Genomic DNA, 23,468 nt, shown 5'->3' on the forward strand with positions numbered 1-23,468 from the left:
TGGTACCTAGGCCGGTGGTTGCAATGCCCTTGTCTTTGCAGAACTGTTTTAACTCTTTGTGAGTATACTCTTCCAACCGTTCTGGTTGGAACTCCATGGTCGCGGTGGTTTCCTGGTTGCTCATGGTCTCTGTTCGTCTGGATGGATAGCGAGTTGGTTACTTGCTTGTACGAACTGCGTTCGGCTCGGATCCCGTCGCTGGCCACCAAATGTTGGAAGGCGGGCCTCGGGGGGGGGGGGTGGGGGTCGGAGAGACCACCCAGAGGGGCCCCCACACTGCACGAAGTAGCCGAGCGCTGCTGAGAAGCCTCCGGGGAGAGGTCCTTCTCCTATAACGTACTAGCACAGTAACACCACCACACAGGACTCAAGGGGATTCAGCAAGACGAGCAGTTCTTTATCAGTACTTATGAAGTTACGATTATCGATATTTACAAGGGGGGGATCGAGGGATCCACAAGAGTCTCAAAGTCTTTGGTAGGGACGGGGTAGCGGGACAGTCTTTAGCAGCAACTTGGTACGAGGGTACCTGGGGCCCAGTTCTTATCCCCACGCTGGAGGGCCTCCGGATCTCGGAGGGGACGAGCCGCGACGGCGTCAGCAGGGCTCTGGTGTTCAGTCCGTGGAGTTCGAGCCGCGACCAGGTCAGCAGGGCTCTTACGGTGTCTTGGTTCAGCTCGAGCCGCGACGACGTCAGCAGGGCTCCGAGGGAGATTTCAGCGAGGGTGGGCCGCGACAGCGTCAGCAGGGCTCCGATGTTCCGTGAGGCTTCGTGACCTCAATAAGGTGGAGCCGCGACGCAGTCAGCAGGGCTCGTGGTAGAGTTTCAAACAAAAGTTCTTCTCCGTTGGGTCGGCCGCGATTCAATCAGCAGGGCTCTCGACTCCGGGATACAACTGCCGTCCTGTTGCAGGGTCGCCCCAGATATAGGTCTGGAGCCCTTTGATGTCCGGACCCTTGCGCCCAGGGGGCGGAGAGGCCGGGCTGGGAGAGGCCAGACGCCCAGCGGGAGAGACACCAGGCCCAGGAGAGCTGTGGGGCGATCGCACCTAGGTGTGGGAGGACGGTTGGGGGTCCCATCGATACTGCCCTCCGCCTGGAGTGGGGAAGTGTTCATGTGGTACCCCCTGGCCCGTTGTTGGTGCCTGGATGTCGGGGCTTGCTGGGGCCGAGGTCGGGTTGAGCGGGGCCACGTAGGCTGGCGCGCAGAGTTACGTACAATCCAAAATGGAGGAGCCCCGAGGTGCAGGGGACCTCGTGCGGCTTGGCGAGGGGGAACAGGACCACGACACGAGGCCGGCTCCAACAGCACCATTCAGAGCATTTCATAAAAAATACTAAGGCCTCGGAACATCGCCACATCACCAATGATAGCAATACATGCGTGTGCCATATCATATTGTAAGTAGAGCTGAATAGAAAATGTTAATCAGAAAAATTAGTCAACTTCAAACTGGAGCCTCAACTCCATGAGGCAAGGAATATCAGTGCAACAGGTAAAATAGAATTTTTCCTTCAGGAGTATTTCCAAAACAGTGATAAAGATATTTTCAACACTTTTGTAGTAATTTGGTGTCACGCGTAGATCGTTTCCTAAATATGCAGCCTTTCTCTGGCTTACTGAAGAGAAAGCGTTAAACAGGCGTCTATCCAAGGCATTTTTGATGTCCAAAGGGTTGTCACTTTACACCTCACGCCACGGCTGCCCCTTAAAGACTAGATCGCCTGCTGGTCTAACTTTGTTTTCTTCTCGTTGTGGCCTATGAGGCTAGACCAAACATGCATCAGTAAAAAAAGAGGATGTTCAGAATATATAACTCTGTAGTCCAATGCTTTTTTGTAAAACAATAAGGGCCCAAAGTTTTGCTCAGAAAACCCACTGAATTGTAGCAACTAGAGCCACCCTGTTGCGCCAGGATGTAACAGCATTTTTCTTGCTCACTGCACACAGCCAACTGGAAGAAGCAAGCGCTTGGATACCTGGGCCCTTAAGCGCTATATAAATAACACATACACCACCCCCCCCCACTCGTTGTTGCTCATCTTCGTCCCGCACCCCACAGCGGCCGGGCATCCCTTGAGGGTTTCATGTTCCTGTTCCCCGGCCGTTGCCTGGCATCCAACATCCATGTCACCGGAGGCAGGCGCAGCTCGAGAGGCCGCCTGAAGGTTCGAGTGGCCCTGCTGGGTTGTATTTCGGGGGACCTGAGGACGCCGCTTTCTGGATTAACTCATGAAGAACAATGGGGCGAAGCCGAAGTTCAAGAAAAAGGGAGCGGGCGCCTTCGGTTGTGACCTGGCGGAATACTTGGAGACCTCCGGTCAGGATGGTGAGTCCCAAATTCCTTCCTTTTTTTTTTTTTATTTATTTTTATTGGGTTCTTGGCAATCCATTAGAGCAAATAATACAGTTTATCAAACATAGACAATATGCTGGATCAAAACATAGTACATCAACAAAAAAGAAAGAGAGAGAGAGACCCCCACAAACCATATATCAAAAGAGTTCAGCAATTTAAATTATAGTAACGAATATCGAGATATATGTACCACATTCAAAAGATAACTTTAGTCAAATTAAGATTCCCAAATTTTAGTGAATTTACGCAGTGCCCCGATCCTTTGTGCGAATATAAATTCGGATTTCCTGACTTTCTTAATTTTTTGATACCATTCATCTACAGTTGGGACAGTTTCTGTCTTCCAATATTGAAGAATCAGTGATCTGGCTACTGCTACCAAAATATAAAAAAGTTTCGCCATAGAATCAGGCAAATTTAACTCAAGGTCCAATCCGAATATAATTAAATTTTCATATCTAGTGATCGTAAAATGTAAATGAAGAGAAAGCAAAGAGAACATTCCTTTCCAAAATGACTTAACTTTAGGGCAAAAAGCCATTATATGAGACCAGTTAGCCAGGTCCGGTTGTGTGCATCTGAAACAAATAGGCGACGAAGTGCTATACATTTTAGCCAAGATTGCAGGAGTGTAATATAAAGGCCACTTACTAAAGAAAAGCATTCGTCGCCAATTGGCACCTCTCAAAACCGTAAAATTAAATTTATTTAAGGTTTTCCAAAAGTTATCAGTTATTTTAATGTTTTCCTGCTTCTGCCACTTTTGTATTGCTTTGGCACTTATATCCTCCTCCCTACTTTGTGCTAAACTTTTCCTCCATTTTCCAGGATTTTTAAAAAGTGGGGACCAAAAAAGGTGATTTGTTAAATGTGACAGTTGACTATTTTGTGCTAAATCGAATTGAGCCAAAGATTTATACAATAAAACATATGAACCCATAAGAAGAAAGTTTCCACGAATTAAGGTGGACATCTCATCAATAGTCAACCATACTCCATCTTTCACAAAGCTCGACAAAGTTGTAAACCCAGATCTGGCCCAATTATGTATGATTTCTAACCCGATATTAATCCTGAATCCCAGAACAGCGTCCCTCAGTGGAGTTCCTAAGCTCAAAAGAGGAAGAAAGTACCTTTTTTAGCATGACTTCACGTTTTTAAAAAAAAACAGCTCAGAACCTTATATCTGACTAGTTTGGGTGATTTAAATATCGAAAGAGGAGAAGGAATTTTGGTCTCTTTACAAATTAAGTCGAAAAAAAAGTTTATAAATAAAGCAACTCTAGGTATTGAGTGTTTAAATCTTGAGAGATACTGTGCAAAATAACCGTAGTAGTAGTCTTTCAAATTTGGCAGACCAAGACCTCCTTGTTCTTTATCTGCATATAAGGCGTTAATAGCTATTCGAGGTTTTTTTCCAGCCCAGACAGAAGCTGAAAATAAAGATTCAACTTTTGAAAAAAAAGAGCCTGGGAGAGAACAAGAGATAGTAGAAAACAAAAAGTTAAATAAGGGAAGTACTGACATTTTAATTAATGCCACCCGGCCCAGAATGGATAAAGGCAATAGATTCCAACGTGAAAACATATCACAAACTTTTTGAATCAATGGCTCGAAATTCAATGTATACAAATCCCGTACTAGAGGTGTGAAAAGGACACCCAAATACTTTTTGGGTCTATTATTAACACAGCTCTGAATATCTGGGTGCAATTCAGGATTATTCCTACCACAGATTAAAATTTCAGTTTTCTTCTTATTGATTCGATACCCCCCCCCCAATGCTTCAAATTCTGTAAAGACCGAAAAAAACAGTGTTTGCGTATATATCTCAGGTTTCAGCAGCAACATAATATCGTCTGCGTATAGTTTATTTTTGTCCATACAAGCAACAGGCGGAAGAATATCTTTACTTTTTATAATTGCTACTGCTAGAGGCTCAATAAAGAAAGCAAAGAGAGCAGGAGATAGTGGACATGCTTGCCTCGTCCCTCTTTGCACTGAAATCGAGCCTACTATGAATGAATTAACAAGGATATGAGCTTTTGCCCCCTGATATAAATTCCTAATTAGGGTAGTGATTTGAGAAGGAATACCAAAGTGCTGTAATATAAAAAAAAGTGTATCCCAAACCACCAAATCAAAAGCCTTTTCTGCATCTAAAAGGAGAACTAAGGCCGGAACCCTACGTGTTTCAAAATAGTCTAATGCCTCAATCAGATAATGTGTGTTAGTAATTAATTGACGGCCAGCAATAAAGCCATTCTGGTCTGCGTGAATCAATTGCGAAGAAACGTGGTTAAAACGAATAAAAAGTAATTTTGTAATAATTTTATAATCTGAGTTCAGTAATGTTATAGGCCGGTAAGAGTTGGGATCTAGGACTTGTTTCCCTTTTTTCAAGAAACTGACCACCGTTCCATCGTAAAAGGACGCGGGAATTGGGCCACCCTCCAGCATAGAATTGACTAGTGAAAGAAGAAGCGCAGAAAAAGAACTAAAGAACGTAACAAAAAATTACGCGGGAAGTCCATCTGGACCACAGGCCTTACCATAAGGAAGTCTTTTAACAACAGACTCTAAGTCATCAGATGAAAATGATGACGCCATTGCTTCTTGGTCCAGTTGAGAAAGAGTAGGAAGACCATATTTATCTAAAAAATCGTTTAATCTCCCCTGATCCGTAGTGTGATATGAGGTATAGATGTTCTCATAATGGGACAGCATAATTGTTCCAATCTCTCCCTGATCTGAGGTATCCACGCCACTAATTGGAGATTTAAGAGATCGAATCACATTAGCTGCAGCACGTTCTTTAACCTGCCATGCCAGGAATTTGCCTGTAAAATTACTATGCTCGTAAATTTTTTGGGCTTGTCTGCAAAAGATTTCCTCACTTCTAGTGTAGTAATGTGCATTCAACTCCCGTTTTGCGGCATTCAATTGATTTTGTAACTTAAGAGAGGGATTGTGATACATTTGATTTACTAAGACCTGTATGTTTTGCTGCAATTGATTCTTTGTATCCCTATAAATGGCTGATTCCTTTGCATCCCTTCCTATAACTACCCCCTCTTTTCCAGCTCGTTTACTTGAGGCGGAGGAGAGGATCTCTTCCTTAGAGGACCAAATTATTGTGGTAAAACAAAAGTCCAAAGATGTCTTCAAAACAACAAAGGCTTTTGAAATCAAATTGGACGAGTTGGAGAATTATAATAGAAGGTCCAATCTACGCATAGTGGGGGTCCCGAAGGAATTGAGGGGACAGAAATGCTCGTTTGGGTGACCACGTTTCTACATCAGGTGGTGATACCGGAGCATAAAGATGATCTCACCATCACTAGAGCTCACCGGGTACCTGTTCGCCCATTCCCGAATTCAACTCTCCCGCAAACTATTCTTTTGAATTTTGCCGATATTAGGGTTAAGGAGCGAATTCTTTCCAAGGCAATTCAACAAAGGCAGTTCCCTGTGACTGATACAACGAAATGCCGAATTTTTTCCGGCATGTCCGCAGCAGCAGCGAGACGCAGGAAGGTGTTCGTCAAAATTTTACATCTATTCAAAGCAATGATTGTACAACAATCCAAACTCAGAGTTCTCATTAAAGGAAAATTTTATATGCTATCAGATGTGGAGGAAGCACAGGCGTTGCTCCAGGGAATTCAAAATGGCTAGTCTGGTCGTATGATTTGTATTTGAATGTTTTGTGTGACAACCTAGATTACGTGTTAATTCTTTTTTTCCATTATTTCCATTTTTCCAGGTCTGCGAATTCTTAAGTGTTTGGAGGGGGGGGGGGGGGGATCACGGTCTTGGGGTTAAGGGGTGTGAATTCAGGACACCTCAATGTTAAGGAGTAGGTTCCTGTGGTACGCGTGGGAAGAAGTAGGTAGTGTTAGGAGGGTGCCACAGGCTGTAGATGGGGCGGGTGGGGTAAAATAAAGTTAAAAATGAAGTTCTTGGCAAAAAAAAAATGTGTTGCTTTTATTTTTGCTGCTTGGTCAAATGCTGGAGATAAACGTGGTCTTTGTGCTGGATTTTCTGGTGAATACTGATCACGGTATTGATTGTTTAAAGCTATATTAGATAAAAGGGAAAAATGTGTGTTATGGGTTCTAAGTTTGGGCCCTAATTATGACTAAAATAAAGTTGAAAAATGTTTCTTTTAATGTGAACGGTCTAAATAATAAAAAGAAGATGCGGACAATAGAGACATGGATTCTGTCTGAAAATCCAGCAGTTATATTTTTGCAAGAAACTCATATTCCTATCTCAAAATCTGATCATTTTTCCATGTTTAAGGGGTGGGCCTTTTATCGGGGCTTTTCCTTTTTCTCTGAGTCAGCGAGAGGAGTCTCACTCTTTCTTAGTAGGAGATTAGAGGCGGAGTTGATTCAATCTGATGCAGATACCCAGGGTAGGTGGTGCTGGGCCACGTGTAAATTAAAGAATAGACCACTGCATATTACCTTTGTAAGCTTTTATGCCCCCTTGAATGATTGCCCTGCAATATATGACAAAATGTTTCAGTCCTTACTGATGGTTGGGGGGGATATTGTGGTCGGAGGGGACTTTAATATTCTTATGAAACCAAACTTGGATTCCACCACTGGCGGGGAAAAAGCAGTTGAAACCTAAATCATTTCAGATAATTATGAATAACGTAAGGATTTTCGATTTTGTTGATCCATGGCGCTCTTTAAATCCTTATAAAAGAGAATATACTTGCTGGTCGGGAAGGCATAAGTCATTTTCTCGTATCGATTTTTTTTCTGGTTTCCTCAAAATTTAAAATTCAGCATTATCGGATGTTACATAATGGCTTCTCCGACCATGCGATGTTAGTGGCTGAGTTTGTGTTGGAAGAAAGCACGAATACTCAGAAACGATGGGTTTTTAACAAGTCTTATCTCTCTGATGAAATATGGGTATCTTTTCTTAAAAAGGAGATTGGGGAGTAAAATATTGAACGAAATATGGGAACAGCCCCCATACATGTTGTATGGGACTCACTGAAGGCCAAATTCCTTCTTGATAACCAGGAGTACCGCTGCGCAGGGGCCCTGTGTCGGATGCGCGAAGTTAGGACACATATACTGACATATTTCTCGAGACGACCAGAATTCTAATCCCAGCGTCTCCGCTTTACCGCTTTGTGTGATCGTGGGCAAATTATCTTCCACAGTGGAAACTCATGTTGACTAGTTACAAATGGTATCCACGGGGTCCTGTTGTTAATATGTTTTCTTACGTATACTGAAGTAATACAAGGTGTCCTTGGAGATGCTTTAAAAAAAAGATATATATCTATTTTAAAATGTTCATTGAGGAGGAGGAGAGAGCTTAGATACTTCAGTTTAGGAGAAATACGGAGCCTTTGGCTATTGTGATGCAATTGAACCAAGTCTCAGTTCACAGGAAGGGCGTGCCCCCATATATGACATTTCACCGCACCTCCGCATCTAAACTGATACTGCAACTAGCTGTGTGCCGCACTTTAAAAACACGTATCCTATAGGCGCCTGGAATTGGCGACTATAGGGTAGGGCATTGTATGAGTTTTTAGGGTCATCCTCCCGCAACCCCGCCCCCCCACGCTCCCAAAATGTAAAGTAACGGAGGAGAGCTGTGTAAAGATTGAATTGGCTATGCCTGGCTTTCTACGCACAAGTGCAAAGGGAATTCACCCACTGTGCACACTAGTGTTATCTGACGAAAGTGTATCACGTGACATAGAGAGCACAGCCCATAGCGGTATTGTAGTTGTATAACAGCGGGCGCTCCTTCGGCTGACGTCACCAATGCCCATGCAGCTGTTGGAAGTGCATTCTATAGGCCGGTCGATGAACTGGTTGTGACACAGGTCACGTGACGCGTAGCTAAACCGTGCAAGTCCCAGGTGGGAAAAATGCCAAATCTCACCTTTAAATGACATGTTTTCTTTGTGTATCCACTCACAAGCCGGAAGTCAGGCGCCCTTGCCCGGGACGTGGGTGGGGCCTGCTCCGGCAAAAACAGAAACTGGCGTGGCGTGCCGTGCTAACGCGGGGCTCCCGTGTTGAAGGGAGAGCCCCGCGGTGGCGGCCGGAGTGAAGAGAAGCCCCGGGTCCCAAGAGGGGGCCCGGGTGAAGAATGTGGCGGCCGAGGATGACCAAAGCAGCGCGGGGCTCCCAGGAGTGCAGGGAAGCCCCGCAACAGAAGTGCTGCAGCCGTGAGGAGGAGCCCCCCCCAGAAGAGCAGCCCGGTGAGTAAAGAAGGGCTGGGGGGGCTCCTTGTGGGCTATTGTTGCTCAGAATTACACTTTACGGCAACAGGGCTGGCATGTTATCGGAAAGCGGGACAGGAGATGTGCACATTGCGTGTGTGCACGTGTGTGTTCACGTACGCGTACACCGGCTCAAATCCGCCAAAAGAATTGCGCGTGCCCATCTCCTGACCTAAAAAGGTACCGCACTCGTTATAATGTTGACCCTGATTGAGGAGCCCCTAGTCTAGCAATTTAAAGCACCGACACTTACAGACTGTATCATTTCCCTAATGCGAGCAGAAGAAGGCAGAACACCGAAACGCGTCCTCGCTGAATCAAGTTGAAGTGAGTGCAGTGAGTCTCGGTAAAGGGATGCAGGAGCGCTGATGTTGTGAATGGCTCCACCTCCATTCTATGTGCACCCGTCAGCAAGAGTGCAGAGCACGCAAAGGTGGAGAGGGAAGCGTGGATATTACTAATGTGTTGCACCGCCTCTGGGCATCTGAGGCACCAGCGTCGACTCAGTCGCAAGGCATACAGGCTGGTAGGGATGGGATATATACCGACCCTTGTGCAGAATGCAGCAGAACCCAAGGTTTGACGAGGGGCTCCTCAATCAGGGTCAACATTCTAACGAGTGCGGTACCTTTTTTAATTTAGCAGTGGTGGAGGCATTTATCGATGTGGGAGAGCTAGGATAGAATTTCCGCGGAATGCTGGCACAGGGGATATTCACCTAAGTGTTCAGGCTAGGCCTTTGGGAGCAACTGTTTGTTACTGTGAGAAGTTGGCCTGATGTATGATGTCACTAGTTCTAGTGTACACCTTATATCAGTCCAAATACCCTTATGGTGATTGGTTGTAAAGTCAACCTTATAGACCAGCTATCCTAGTGGTAGCATGGACAAGAGCAGTCTTAGGCTAAACTCTGAATGGCATGTGAAGCCAGCTGTGATACCATATATAATCCCTTGAATACCAAATGAAAGGACACCACAACAGATATATATATATAAAACAAAGTGTATTTATTCTAGTCAAACCCTCAGCACTCTTTATGAGATTAGAGGTAAGTACAACACAGTCTTATTTATGCATACATTAAGTCACACAGGTAAGTAATACAGTTAGGCCCTAGGGGCCACGCAAACCATATACTAAGTAAGTGGTATAACGACCACTGTCACGTAAATAGAATAGGCCTAGGCAATCGCTGCGGCTACACTATACTACCAAAGGTTAGGAAGTGGGAGGCCCACGGGATTCGTGTGCAGAGTGAAAACACTCACGCGTAATGCGTAAAAGTCAATAGCAATAGTACAGTTTAGAAATCGATAGATTTAGGACACTTCCAGAGTAGCTAGGAAGTCGAGACTGGAAAACTAGACACTAGGATAGTCACTATCCTGATGAGCACCGAAGTACCCAAGTTACCTAGCCCACAGGCTGCGGGTGCATAGGGGTGAAGTTGCGTCGGTTTTCGTCGTCGACTCCTATGGATGCCTGAAGAAAGATGCTGACAGGCAGTCAGTGAAGATTGTCCGGTGGATCCCAAGGCTGGGATCAAGAAGAGAGGAGACCTGCAAGCATAAGGGACAAAGTCAAGGTCACTAGCCAGTGACCACGTGGAACCAGGAAGGAACCAGGCGATGTCGTGAAGATTGCAGGTGAAGGTGAAGCTTGTCGCTGCAGCCAGGAGGACCAGGAAGCGTCGAGGACGACCAGGACCAGGAGGCGAGCTGCCCCACGAAGGCTCTTGCTGTCGGCGGCGTCGAAGTTGGACTAGGACTCACCAAGCCTTGGCAAGCGGAACCCACGCAGAACAGAGGACTTGCTTCTGGTGCAGACCAGGAAGGTCTGGGATGCTTCTCTTTTTCAAAGGAGCAGGAGCCAGTCTGGAGGAGCCAAACCAGCGATGAAGATTTCAGGGTGCGTCGTCACAAAGGCCACTAGCCAGCGGGCAAGCAACCGGACAGACGCGGCAAGCAGGAAAATGCTGAAGGGCCCCACGCAGAACTCGTGGAGTGTGGGGGGCTGATATTCAGTGCAGATGGTGCTTGGGGGTGGGGCTTCTCAATCCCCAGTGCACAACTTCGAGGGTGCCTCAGAAGCTGCGCTTGAAGATACTAGCCACTTTTCCCAGGTAGCCGGTCCCACGTCGCTCGTCGCCTCCACGGATCTCAGCTCTGCTGTGGATGTGGATCAGGGTCGGAGAAGTCTGGAAGTCAAGGCTCTGGTCGGGCCCTGCAGTCGGTTCCTCGTAGAACTTGGGCAAAGCAAAGGGTAGTCTCTTGATGGTGCCTGTTTGTACAGGGTAGCCACTCCTTGGCCACAAGGGAGATTCTTCAGTCTTCTTCTTTCGTCGAATGTCGAAGGTCCAGAGTTTCTGTTCAAGTTTGCAGGTTCAGGATAATCTAAAGTCTTGAGGCCCAACTTCCACTCTTATACTAATCTGGGGGGCTGGGATACCTGCTAGGTCACGCCTTATGGGTGGGACCTGGGAGGGGGTGGTTACACCCACTTCCCTTTGTCCAGTTTCGCGCCAGAGCTGGGGCTGGAGTGCCCCAGCGCCGGTTTGAACTGGACTATGCATGGGACACCTTGTGTGCCCCAGGCATGTCTCATCCCTTTCAGCCCACCCTGCCCCAATACACTAAAGGCTGTCTGGGGAGGTGCTAGCACCTCCCCAAGCAGGAAACCTATTGTCCAGGCCTCCCTGGCTGGGATCACTCCCAGCTGCAGGAGGTCAGACTTGTGTCGTGGCAGCAGCATCCATTTTGTGATGCTGAGGCTTTGGTCAGAGGCTAACAGTGAAGTATGATTTTAACATGTCTTTCCCTCTAGAAGGAGGGAATAATATCCTCATGTCCAGAAATGGTATGGGGGTATTATTCCACAGTGTTAGACACATTACACGACATGTTTCGATAAAGCCAAACCATAGTTACCATAACCGTCTAAGATTATAAGGCACTTTAAGAGTATATGGTAGGCTATATCATAGAACAGCTATAAGGACATGGTTCCGAAAGCTGCAGACCGGCTCAGCTCATGCTAGAGCACCATCTCACATGTTACCAAGCACTCTGCCTCCAGGATTGTTAAGGCCTGCCATAGGAGTGACTGATAGGTACACATGTGTCTATATGTAAGTTAGGTATAGGAATACTACACCTAAGCAAGGGGTGATTACACGACCTTGCCCCAGCTGAGTGATCAGCCAGTTGTGTCAAAATGGAAGGCCAGGCCAGGGGTGGCATAATACATGCTGCAGCCCCTGGTAGGCCTAGGGTACACCTATGCCCTGGGTACCTAGGGTACACTGTACAGGGGCCAATAAGGTGATCCTATCCAAATGGGTTATGCACCTAAAGTACATAGTATTAATTTAGAGAGAGAACAGCAGGGCTGTGGGTCTGATTAGCAGGCCCACAGCCACATCTAAGTCGAAAACCAGTAAAGCAAAAGCAAAAAGTGGGGGTGAACATAGAAAGCAGACCCTACTCTCCTACAGTTACCACTCCAGAAACCGAAACCAGTGATCCGAGGGCAGAGGCCCTGCAGATGGGACACGAGGTGGGGAGCCCAGTCGTGTGCACCGGCGGGGCAGCGAAGTGACAAGCACCACTACCCACAGAAAAGGTATCGAGGGCACTGAATAGCACAGGATCTTCTCTTTGTATCTGGCAGGAACAACAAGGCTAAAATGTCCTAGTTCCAAAATGTAGAATTAGTGCTACAACGGACTTCAAGAGGACCTGCGATCGATGCCTCTTCTGCCTTTTGTACACTGGAGGCGGCACATGGGTCACGCGGTACGGTCATACTGCGGAGGGACGCACACTCGTTGACCTCTCATAGCACTGCTCCACTCTTCGGGGACAATGCTTTCCATTAGCTTTGTTTTCTGATGACGTGTCGCGCCGGCCCCGTCCAACAGCAGAATCCCTTTAGATCCAAACCGACTCTTCCACTTTCTCACCAGAAGTGAAACCAGGCCACGAGGACACTTTCACAATACAACAGCTGGGAATGCACTTTTCGGTTAAAAAAACAAACACATTCCTTCCTCCTAATTTATAAAAAAAAAGACGACTCACTGAAGAACAGGGGCCAGCTTCGATCGGTAAACAGCCGTTACAACTAATTTTTTACTTCGCGATACCATTGCAATGCATGCATTACCACGGATGCGTTGTACATCGCAAAGTCATTACTAGGCATTTTTTTAGAACGCATAGTCATTTACCACGCATGCCTTTACAACAAATTTTGTTGTAAAGGTATGTATGGCAAATGACCCTGAGTTCTAAAAAAAAATGTAGACAATCCACATCGTTTCAAGGAAACAGAGGCTGTTCCGTTTCCTCATAACAACATGCACCGCCCCTCAGAGACGACATGAAGCAGGAACCACGAGGAGAGAGGAACCAAGAGGAGTGAGAGGTAAGGGGAATTGGGCATGGGGTGGTGGTTACTTTTCTAGGGTTTAGGGTAGTGCAGTGATATTTGTGTAGTGTAGGGGGTCGTGCTGCGGTAGTGGTTTAGGGTAGTGCAGTGGTGTTTGGGTAGTGTAGGGGTCGTGCTGAGGGTAGATTTAGGGTTTAGGGTAGTGCAGTGGTGTTCGGGCAGTGTAGGGGGTCGTGTGGGGGGTGGTGTTTCAGGGTTTAGGGCAGTGCAGTAGTGTTCGGGCAGTGTTGGGGGTCTTGCTGGGGGTGGTGTTCCATTCAGCAGTTCAGGCTGTAGTCGTGTCTAAAGTTTCCTATGGGAAAAAAACATGGAGAGAACACGTTTTGGGACCCACCCCCTTTTTTTTCTCGGCCCCCGCTTGTTCAGAGGGTTCTGCTCTGTCAACCCGTAGATGTAAAATGTGGTTGGGCATGTTCTTCTTTCAGTGAGTATATGAACACGTAGTTAATTCTGAAACTGCATGATGAGGAGATACTAATCTCTTGCACTATGCACTTGAAGACGCAAAGACCGGAGTGTCCAATACTTCAAATTCTGCTCAACAGGACTTTGTTTTAAAAGGACAGCCTCCTCGTAAACCTAAGGTGAGGCTATGACCTTTGGTTTCAAAGCAGCGATGCAGCCCGGGATTGAAAGAGGAGAAAGGGCCTAGGAGTCAGCACTTTGTAGAAAACATATATTTAATATCGATTTAGGAAGAGCATTCATGGTAATGTAAATAAGAATAAAGGAAAAGAAATTTGATTTGAAAAGAGCACTCAGCACCTAATATAAACATCAAAATACCATGACCAGTACTACAAATCCCACAATGCTCCGCACAAGACAAAAAGGAAAACATGGCAAACAGCTTTGAGTAATTACCATCTGAGGAAGACGGAAGTCAAAACGTGTAATGGAACTCAAATACAAAGCTGTTATGAAGTTGATGTGGCAAATACAGAATCGATTCAATTTGAGCTCCTGGGAGTGCGGCATTTTTTCTCCGTTGTAAATTAAACCACATCTTGTCAACCCGTAGTTGTAAAATGTGGTTGGGCATCTTCTTTCAGTATATGTATGAACATGTAGTAAATCCTAAAACTGCATGAATGTATTGTCCATTCTAAATGTATACAAAGCTTGGCCTACCATTCTGGTCATGGTAGAGGTAGGCGTGTATAAGAACTACCTTTTGTTATGCTGGTAAAAGGCAGACGTCTGCATGGATTGCAATTGTATTGCAGTTGAATGAGACGGGCATCTGCATGGACTACCATTGTTCTGCTAATAATTAACGGCAAATGCAAAAAGAACAATTGATGGACAGAATGCAGAACAATGTCATACATTCACCCCAGTAGAGACATCTGGGCCTAAATCCATCGTTTTTTTCCTTACCATGCTATTCCAGTTTGGACCCAGCCATATGCAAATCAGTCTTAACCCTGCGCCCAATGGGAACAGTCCAGCCCGAACTGCCAGGCCAGGTCCTCCCTGGACTGGAAACAAGCATCCTAGGAGCGGTTTCGGGGTTTCACCCCTCTTCAGCCAGGATAGCTTGGCTCCAGTGGCATGGAGAGCACGGGACCCACGTCTGGGCATACCCGTCACAAAAGGTCCAGATTAGGGTCCGTGAGATGAAGCCGTAGTAAGGGCTTGTCTGAAAGAAAGGACATGAGCGTCAGTGACATAGTTAGTGGGGAGGTGATGAGCCATAGGAGGGGGAATCTACTCTGGATCTTTTGTGACCTTGAAACCCTGCCCTCTTCATTGCAGCTGTGACGGAAGTATAACCGGTGATGAGGTGAAAGGCCTCTCCTGCCTTCCTCCGCCATGCTCTTCACATCCTGTAGCAGTGCAATCAATGCGCGTAATACAGTGAAGCCCGCATCTTGGCTCCACCTCTGGTCTGAATTCTGGAGCCCTCGTGTATTTGGACTACACCCACTTTCTTTAGCCAGCCAGAACGGATGTACAGCCGGCAGAGAGGTGAGATACCTCTCCCCACCTCGCACAAGCATTGCCTTCAGCCTCCTGATTCCCTCTTCTTTATTTATTGATTTTATTTATTTCTCATTTCCCTTAGATCCAAGATCTCTCTTTTGGCATTGCCTTAAGGTAGGACTATTTTCTCATGCTCTGTGAATTCATCATTTTCACAGGTAGATTTCGACTAATATCGCGTCTCGGTCCCCAGCATGCAATGGACCTGCCCTTTGCATCAGTCCCCCACTGCGCAGTCGTCACCTTTGCCCTCTACGCTTTCTTTTTCGCTTCTATGTTTATCCTTGATGGAAACCTTCCCCTCAGTCATTTCTCTCTTCCTCCTCTTCTCTCTCTCCCTCACATCTCCCTCTCTCCCTTGCTGTATCCACTCTCAAATCCAATTTTCTACCTATCACTACACACCTTCGATGCCACTGTGCATATGCTGTGTACCAGAATGATGTCACTTCTGTTCACTAACGCAGCTTTGACCTATCACCGGGATCCAGCACTTGACATATAAATGTGTAGCTTCCAGTAGACACAGGTTGATATGTTACTAAGGGTGCTCATTTGCCCACCTTGGTCGCCTTGCACAGAATCATATGACCGTTACGGGTTGATATTGGCTTAGACAATGTTCTATTGTATATCCTTTCAGCCCTGAAGAAGTCTTGGGGTACTTCCCCAGACGAAATACGTGTTGGCTGGGCAACCGTTCAGGAGTAAAAGAAGAACATAATACTCAAGATTGTTCGTCGTGTTTTTTTATTTCATTTATGTACATTGAATGTTCCATCATAGAAACTTAAGATACGGAGTACATACTCTGCATTCGACTTTGACGTGTGCACAGGCTTGCAGCAACTTTGTGTGACCTCTGGTCTAGGATTTAGGGGTTCAGGGTATTTCCCCCTCCTGTTAGCACCGTCTCACATAGACCTAAACTCAAGAACCCCTTTAAAACCATGTCCTTTGCCCTATTTCTGTGATTGGAGGTTACATAGTGGGCTCTCCTTTCAGTTTTCTGACGTGTGCGGTCTCTTTAACCATACAAGTGATGTCAAAGATGCTCCCAAGGTGCAAACATTCCTCATCGAGTACTGCACAATTAACGTAAAGGGCCACTCACCAGTTCAGTTTAAGACCATCCGTGGCTAGGTGTGCGGTTCCAGACAAACCAGTGGAAATCCTTAGCTCTGGTGTGAGGCAGTTTGCATCTGTCCTCGCATTCTGTTTTAATGTGTGTCTACTGGCAGCATTCTCTTCTCTTCCATAGATGCTTGTCAACTCTAAACTTCTATACTCTGCATGCAAATTGTGAAATTGTAGTGTGGAAGCTGGTGCCACTGCGGAACCGCCTTCAGGTTTCTCCTCTGGCTGTTTGTGAATGTCTACAGCGTGACTCAGATTCCAGTCTTGCCCCTGTCGAGCTACCTTTCTGGTCGAAAATCAGGTCAGACTGGTTTTCTGCCTAATTGTTCAGTGGCTTCATGTGGAAGACGTTTTGTATGGTTGTTCTTTTGAATATACGGGCTAAGGTCAGCTGGATTCACCTCTTGATAATAGCACCATTGGCATTTAAAGTAGGGTGACCAGGCATCCTCTGTTTGTTCGACGGCCCTGGTATTTCACCATCTGTCCAGGCGCATTTGAGTAAATTTAGCACATGTCGCAGTTTTTAGGTCGACCCGCCCACATTTGTCATTGACTTGTGTCATTGCCCTTCGTAAATACTGGCTTTTGATTCATTAATAGGCTTGTTAGTCCCGCCTTAGTAATGCCGTGTCTTCATTTGTAACCTCTCATGAGGACTGCCCTTTTTCTTTGGTTGTTACACGGTACGTCTTTTTTAGTCTTTAAACACTATTTTCTTTAATAAGTTTCTTCTACCTCAGGCACGACGTTCTTTCCTGTAACATTAAGCGTGTTATGCGTGCTTTCAACTTTCCGAGCAGCCCAGGACAGTGGCAGACGCTTCTTTGAATAGGTCTCTCATTTGCAAGAGTTTGAGCTATTGACAAATGCGAGACCTATTGCATTGCAAATGCTTGTTAGAAAGGATCTACTGAGCACAGAGGGAGGCAAGTTTTTATGTACTGCAGCGCAAAACTCCTTAGCAGCCCCCAGCAGACAACAATTTAGTTAACCCAGATGATACAGTGTGCAAAAGTCACATTTAATTCACCGTTAGCACATCATTGTCTGTGGTTGTCATGCTGGTGAGTGTTGGTTAAGTCATTTTATGCCCCCTGTCACTGCTAATACATAGTCCCACTTTGTGTTTGAGGCATGGCCTGGTTTTTGGTTTTCAGAGTCTGGTCATCCTAATTTGATGGTATGCAGCATAGAATGGGCACAGTGGGATTGAAGCATCTCTTTGGTTGGTAAGACCCCAGGAGAACAGGTGGAGGCAATCTCTGCCTGCAGAGTCGAGTAAGAAAGTGTCAAATTAGGATCTCCTTGGAGATTCCCTGAAGGAGGGGAGGCCATCCTGATTGTCAGAGTAAGGGAATCCCACTGACCAGGAGCTGGAATTATGAACCAGCAGTTGCCCCAAGTCTAGCAATAAAATTATTTGGTAGTAAGTGGTTGATAAAGAATATATTTTTGGTGACTCTGTTTTAGTTTTCAAGATTTGGTGAACGTGGTCATGTAAAATACTTGTGATCAGTTGCATCATGAATGCAGCCTCATTGTGCAGACGTTTGCAAAGCCATTTATTTTAAAAACAAATAAATGTAGTGAAATGCCTCGTGTCCTATGGCAGCGGGGGAATGTTTTCTCAACGTGGCTTCCTCTGTGGCTTGCTCAGAAGTTTTTCCTGTGCTGATGCATTGTGGTTGCCCGCAGGTGCAGGATGGTGCAGATGCCGCTACCACTGGAGCGCGAGGGGACCCTGATTCAGGTCCGCTTCACCACGTTAGCCGTGACGACCGTCTGCTTACCCCTGTTTGGGTTCCTCTTCTGCGTATTCTGCTCTCTCATTTTCCACTTTGAGGAGACAACGGCAACACACTGTGGGGTAAGTGCCTTGGAGGCTACTTGGAATGGTCAGTGGTCCTCTGATTTGACTGCTGGGCTGCACAATATTGATATTAATTATGCAGAGTAAGGTGGTAATGGCTAGCCCCTGCTGCCTCTAACACTAACGTATTAAGAAAGCGTGTGCATAAGAACCATCTGTTTCACATTCACCTAAATATTGGAGTAACCTTCCTACTTGTTCAGTCTTTCCAATGATCCCATTGCTGTCCTAGTCCCACTGTCTTCCTGGTATAATCAACAACTTGAAATTGCTTTTAATCTTGTGGTTATTCTGTTACTAGAAGACTAGAAGCCTGCCACGATGTTAAGCTTTTGAAGGAAGTTACCAGCCCCATCTTTAGGACCTATTGCTCTTGGGGTTGGAGTGGGGAGGGTGATGGGGATGTATGGGTGGTTGGAGAAATGGACCAAAACTTGTAGTATTGTCCTTTGTCTCTGGAACCGCATGGTCTACGTGACACTGTGTCGGGTACATTTTCTGAAGCCCAGTGGACTAATTGACACTAAGCAATTCTAAAGAAATATTGACTTTGTCCGTGGGACTTGAAGACTCTGGCACTACTGCAAGCACACTAAGACGCAAAGCACTTTGGGGACGGGGGGGACATAGCAAGGTTGAGCAGTCAAAGGTTACACTAGAAAGGTGATGTAGGCTCAAACTGGGAGCGCGTTCACAAATACTGAAGACAATAAAATGTAGTGTCCGGTCAGTGCCCTGTCTTTATAGCACTTTATTCACTAAAGGTTTATAGTTCAGTAAAGTGTGTCAGCTTGATGCATAATAAAGTTTCTAGAGATGTGGGGACACTCTGACATCTTTGTTGTCGCATTCAGTGTGCACATAGATGACCACTGGGAAGACCTGCCGGATGCAACAAACATGCTGCTTAGGATATGCAGACTTTTTTTTTTTTTTTTTTTTTTTTTTTTAAACCGTTTATTGCAATCTCAAATAGTTACAGGTATGGGCCTACAACCGTCTGGCCGGCCGCTAGAGTGGCAGAAGCATATGACGTATATACAGAAAAATCTCTTGGCGGTGCAAAAAGGTAAATCAGGAGATATCAGTAGTGCAGGCCACATAACTCCAAACCCACAATACGGTTTCCTTTTGTCGAAACACAACAACACAAAAAACCACACCCGCAAGGCAACCCGCAATCCCAAGTGACAGCACGCGCTCCTTAAGTGGGGGACCCCAACCAATCGCCAAACTCTGAAGAGGGGAATGAGAACAGATCAGGGACTGGGGAACCACGTGCCCGTGGCTGAGGGAGGGGGTCGGCTAGGGGGACGGAGCTGGTGAGGCAGCCGGCAGCAGTGGCGGCTCGCAAATACCCCCGCGATAGGCGTTCCAGGGGCCCCAGATTTTCACCCACGCCCCAGGCTTACCCCTCGCAACATACACCACCTTTTCACGAAACATACACCAATCCATGTGTTCTTTCCAGGCCGACACCGCCGGGGGCCTCTGGGATCCCCACAATTGAGCAATGTCACGGTTAGCTATCATGTATCCCAGAGTCACCCACCGCGTCTGCGGAACCGAGTAGTCAGTTGGCTCCCACACATTCAGCAAGCATCTCCTCGCTTCAGGCAACAGCGCGACACGCGTAACCACTCGCAGGACCTCGTGCACACCACGCCAGAATCGCTCCACCTTTGGGCATTCCCACAGAATATGCAAGAAAGTTGCCAAAGCACCACAGCCACGCTTACACAGTCCATCCTCAGCAAAGCCCATACGTAGAAGCCTTGGCCCCGTCACGTAAACCCGGTGGAGGATCTTAAGCTGGACGAAGCGAAGGCGAGCAGGATATGCAGACTTAATGCTGCTTATTACTCCCCAAAAGACACTTTCCCACTCGCAGTGCACTCTGGGATTAGACACAGCATCAGGTACAGATAGGGTAATAAAGTGGGGAGAAACAGGTGATCTGGGATTGCCAACCCCTTCTGGAAACTGATGACAAGCAGGAGTACGGTGGGAGCCCCCCCTCCAATAAGACGAAATTAAAAAACAAAAAGCATGCTCTCCTTTCAACAATCTCATGATCCTGTGGCACTCTGACCCTCCATGGGAAGAGGAGTTCTTCAAAACCAACAAAAGGTAAGTAGGGGATAGGGCACTGGGTGTGCCGCCCAGACATTAAAATCCCCCATTAGGCATTTCAGGGTGGGACAAACGTTAGCACTTAGCGTCTGTCGGCGACTGTCCAATGGCAAACAATCTTCAAACCGCTGCCTTGGTGCCAGCCTGCGCAATAAATTCAGAATATTCTGCCTCTGTATTTGTGCAGTCCTACATGTGTAGTTGGGCTCCCAGCATTGACATAGGACTTCTGGTGGCTTTGAGATGCAGTCAGCTCATTGGCTGCCCATAACCAGAGTGCAATGGTTGGGCAGTGAAGCCCAGTAGCGTGCATGTGGTTTCTGACTGATGGGTTGGCATCCTTAGGAAAAGGAGGTGGCATACTTTACAATGAGCAGATGTGGCTGGGGCTTAGATTTATACAGTCTGTGTTGGGCTGGCAATTGCAGCAGACTGCCAGGTTAAAGCATGGGAAGGTCAACTGCGACATAGCATCAGAGGAAACATGCCAGAGGAAGAGCACCTCTGCAACTCTTCAAAAAGTAGTGTTTTGACCCAGTGGCCCTTGAGTGCTTCCCTCTCTCTTGCTGGCTCTTGGCACAGCAGTGCTGATTCTGTCAGCAGGGGAGATAGCTAGGCAGAGAGGGCAGTGGTAGGTTAAGCTGGGCAGTGGGAACTGCATCCCTACATCTGTCAGCTCCTCATCTCAGGCAGAGAATCCTCACACACAGAAGTTTTCCACATTGTCCTCTGGTTTAAGCACCTCTGGATTGTCCTCCTTAGCTTTTAAGTCTTTTGTGGGCTCTTCGAGAAGGGCGGTGATTGATCCTGTCCTTGGTCCAATCTGTACAGTACTTGTAATATAATTTAAGGTGGATTTGTAGAGCGCTGCTTGTCACCTGTGAGGGTATCTAGGTTGCATAAGACTCCACGAATAACAAGCATTTCAATCAAGCAGGGGAATTGTAAGCGCGCTACTCACCTGTGAGGGTCTCAAGGTGCTGAGGGGGGTGGGGGGTCCGCAGAGCTGTTTAGCCGAATAGCCAGGTCTTGAGGGTCTTCCTGAAGGTGTTCAGGGAGGGGGCGCGTCTGATGTCTGCCGGTAGCTCGTTTCAGGTCTTGGCTGCAATGTGAGAGAAGGATCTTCCACCCGCTCTGGCGATGCGCGGGGTTTCGGCCAGTCGAAGGTTTCTTTTGGGTACATGGAAGTTGATTCTGTCATTGAGGTATTTGGGGCAGTTTTTGTGTAGGCATTTGTAGGCGTGAGGATTTTGAAGGTGACTCTTTTCTCCACGGGGAGCCAGTGGAGTCTCCGTAGGTGTTGGATGATTTGTTCGTGCCGGGGGATGCCGAGGACGAGTCGAGCCGAGCGGTGTTCTGAATTGTCTGGAGTTTGTGGAGTAGGGACTTGTTGATGCCGGTGTAGAGTGCGTTTCCATAGTCCAGTCTGCTGATGATGCAATGCAATCGGTCTCGCCTTTGGGACCTTTTTAAGTATTTAGCGGTGCACCACATTATTGCACATTACTGCAACAAGGCTGGTTTTGTTTGTGCTTGCCAACTGCTAATAAGGACTATTCATGACGGCATCTCCAGCTGTGACAACGTCACGTGTTGGCTTGGTAATGACCTATTAATAAACTCTAAAGTCAGGTCTGTTCGTGTTATATCAGTTTCGGGGAAGTTCTAATTAATTTGCTTGCCTGCATAAACAACCCTCTTTTGGGGCACAAATGTTGCAACTATGCGTATTTAAGCAACAAACCATTAGAAGAACTACCATCGTAATATAAATCGCATTTTAACCCTAATGGTTGTTTTCACTTCTGGAATGATTATTTTTGCTTCATGGTTGAGAAGACACCACGTGTCTGGGTTCTCATTACTCTTTGTACCCTATGTAAATCGTATTGCTGTTAACCAAGCAAGCCACTAACATTCAGGTTACCTGGCTAAGTATAATAGGATTCTGGCATACTGCTGGAATCCCAAGTGTCCAGACCTGAAGCGCCCAATTTTTGGTCTGTAGATGACAACATATATAAAAAGAGGCCTAGCACACCCCTCACAAAAACAAATACTTAAGGGTGAACAAACAAACCAACCAACATATACAAACTCTCTGCAAAACACGCAGCTCTACACTCACATAGATGCAAACACTTTCAGCAAAGCAGACACACACCAGCAGACAAATAGACACACAGCAAAAAATAGGGAGGAAAACAAACATGATCAGCAAACCAGTGAAACGTAAATAACAAATGTAGAAACATCAACAAACGGAAGAACACATACACACAGTTTCTCATTCTCTCGCTCTCTCACTTAAGCACACCCAGATACAAAGGCTTGTGCACATAAGTAGACCCACAGCAACTTCGTGTTACACACACCACCCCCCACACACACAAACCATAAGAAATACAAACAGTTACAAAAGTACAGACCAGCATAGAAAATGATTCAAACACTTCCACATGTAGATGCATAGCAACAAACAAGGATGCACGCGTACACTAACTCAAACACACTAACACATCAAACATACAATGCGCACACCGACAAAAACCAACAAGTAGACAGCAGAACACACACACACCAATGCTATAGGCAGCGAATAGATACTGACAAATGCAGATATTGCCACAACCAGCTACCCACCCACACACCAAGAGAAACATGGGCACCACCATACTTCCAGGAGAATGAAAATCTGTGTAAAAGAAATTAGGAACACCCAAACTCACACAGCAATGTGCAAGCACACTTCACAAAGACAGCCACATACACATCAAACCAATATACGTAAACTCAGACAATTCTGCAGCCGCATTCTCAAATACCTGTACGTACGAACATTTACTGAGAGACACACGGAGGGAAACAAAAACAACTTCGGCCCTCCCTCCCGTGTAAACACAAACACCTATCCATAAATCATCCTGAGTGCAACATAGGAACCATACAAAATGAGAGAACGGGAGAGCCAGACTAAACATGGGCTAGAACAGGGACTGGAGAACTGGAGAGCCAGACTAAACCTGGGCTAGAACAGGGACTGGAGAACGGGAGAGCCAGACTAAACACGGGCTACAACAGAGACTGGAGAAAGGGAGAGCCAGACTAAACACGGTCTAGAACAGGGGCTGGAGAAAGGGAGAGCCAGACTAAACACGGGCTAGAACAGGGGCTGGAGAAAGGGAGAGCCAGACTAAACACGGGCTAGAACAGGGGCTGGAGAAAGGGAGAGCCAGACTAAACACGGGCTACAACAGGG

The 23,468-nt window shown here is 46.5% G+C and overlaps 1 protein-coding gene across 4 annotated transcripts in view; it reads left to right on the forward strand.

Moving 5' to 3' along the window:
- The window catches only part of PGAP2 (post-GPI attachment to proteins 2), a 276,597-nt gene that overhangs the window by 68,909 nt on the left and 184,220 nt on the right, over nt 1-23,468 (forward strand). For all 4 annotated transcript variants that reach the window (XR_014967981.1, XM_085623463.1, XM_085623465.1 and 1 more), the window contains exon 2: nt 17,902-18,073. Coding sequence is in view for 3 of the 4 variants with exons in the window: in XM_085623463.1 (XP_085479589.1) it covers nt 17,909-18,073 (165 nt within the window). In the remaining variant the exon portion in view is untranslated. The remainder of the gene's footprint in view (nt 1-17,901; nt 18,074-23,468) is intronic.

Source organism: Triturus cristatus, chromosome 8 (genome assembly GCF_964204655.1).
Source record: "Triturus cristatus chromosome 8, aTriCri1.1, whole genome shotgun sequence".
NCBI lineage: Eukaryota > Metazoa > Chordata > Amphibia > Caudata > Salamandridae > Triturus > Triturus cristatus.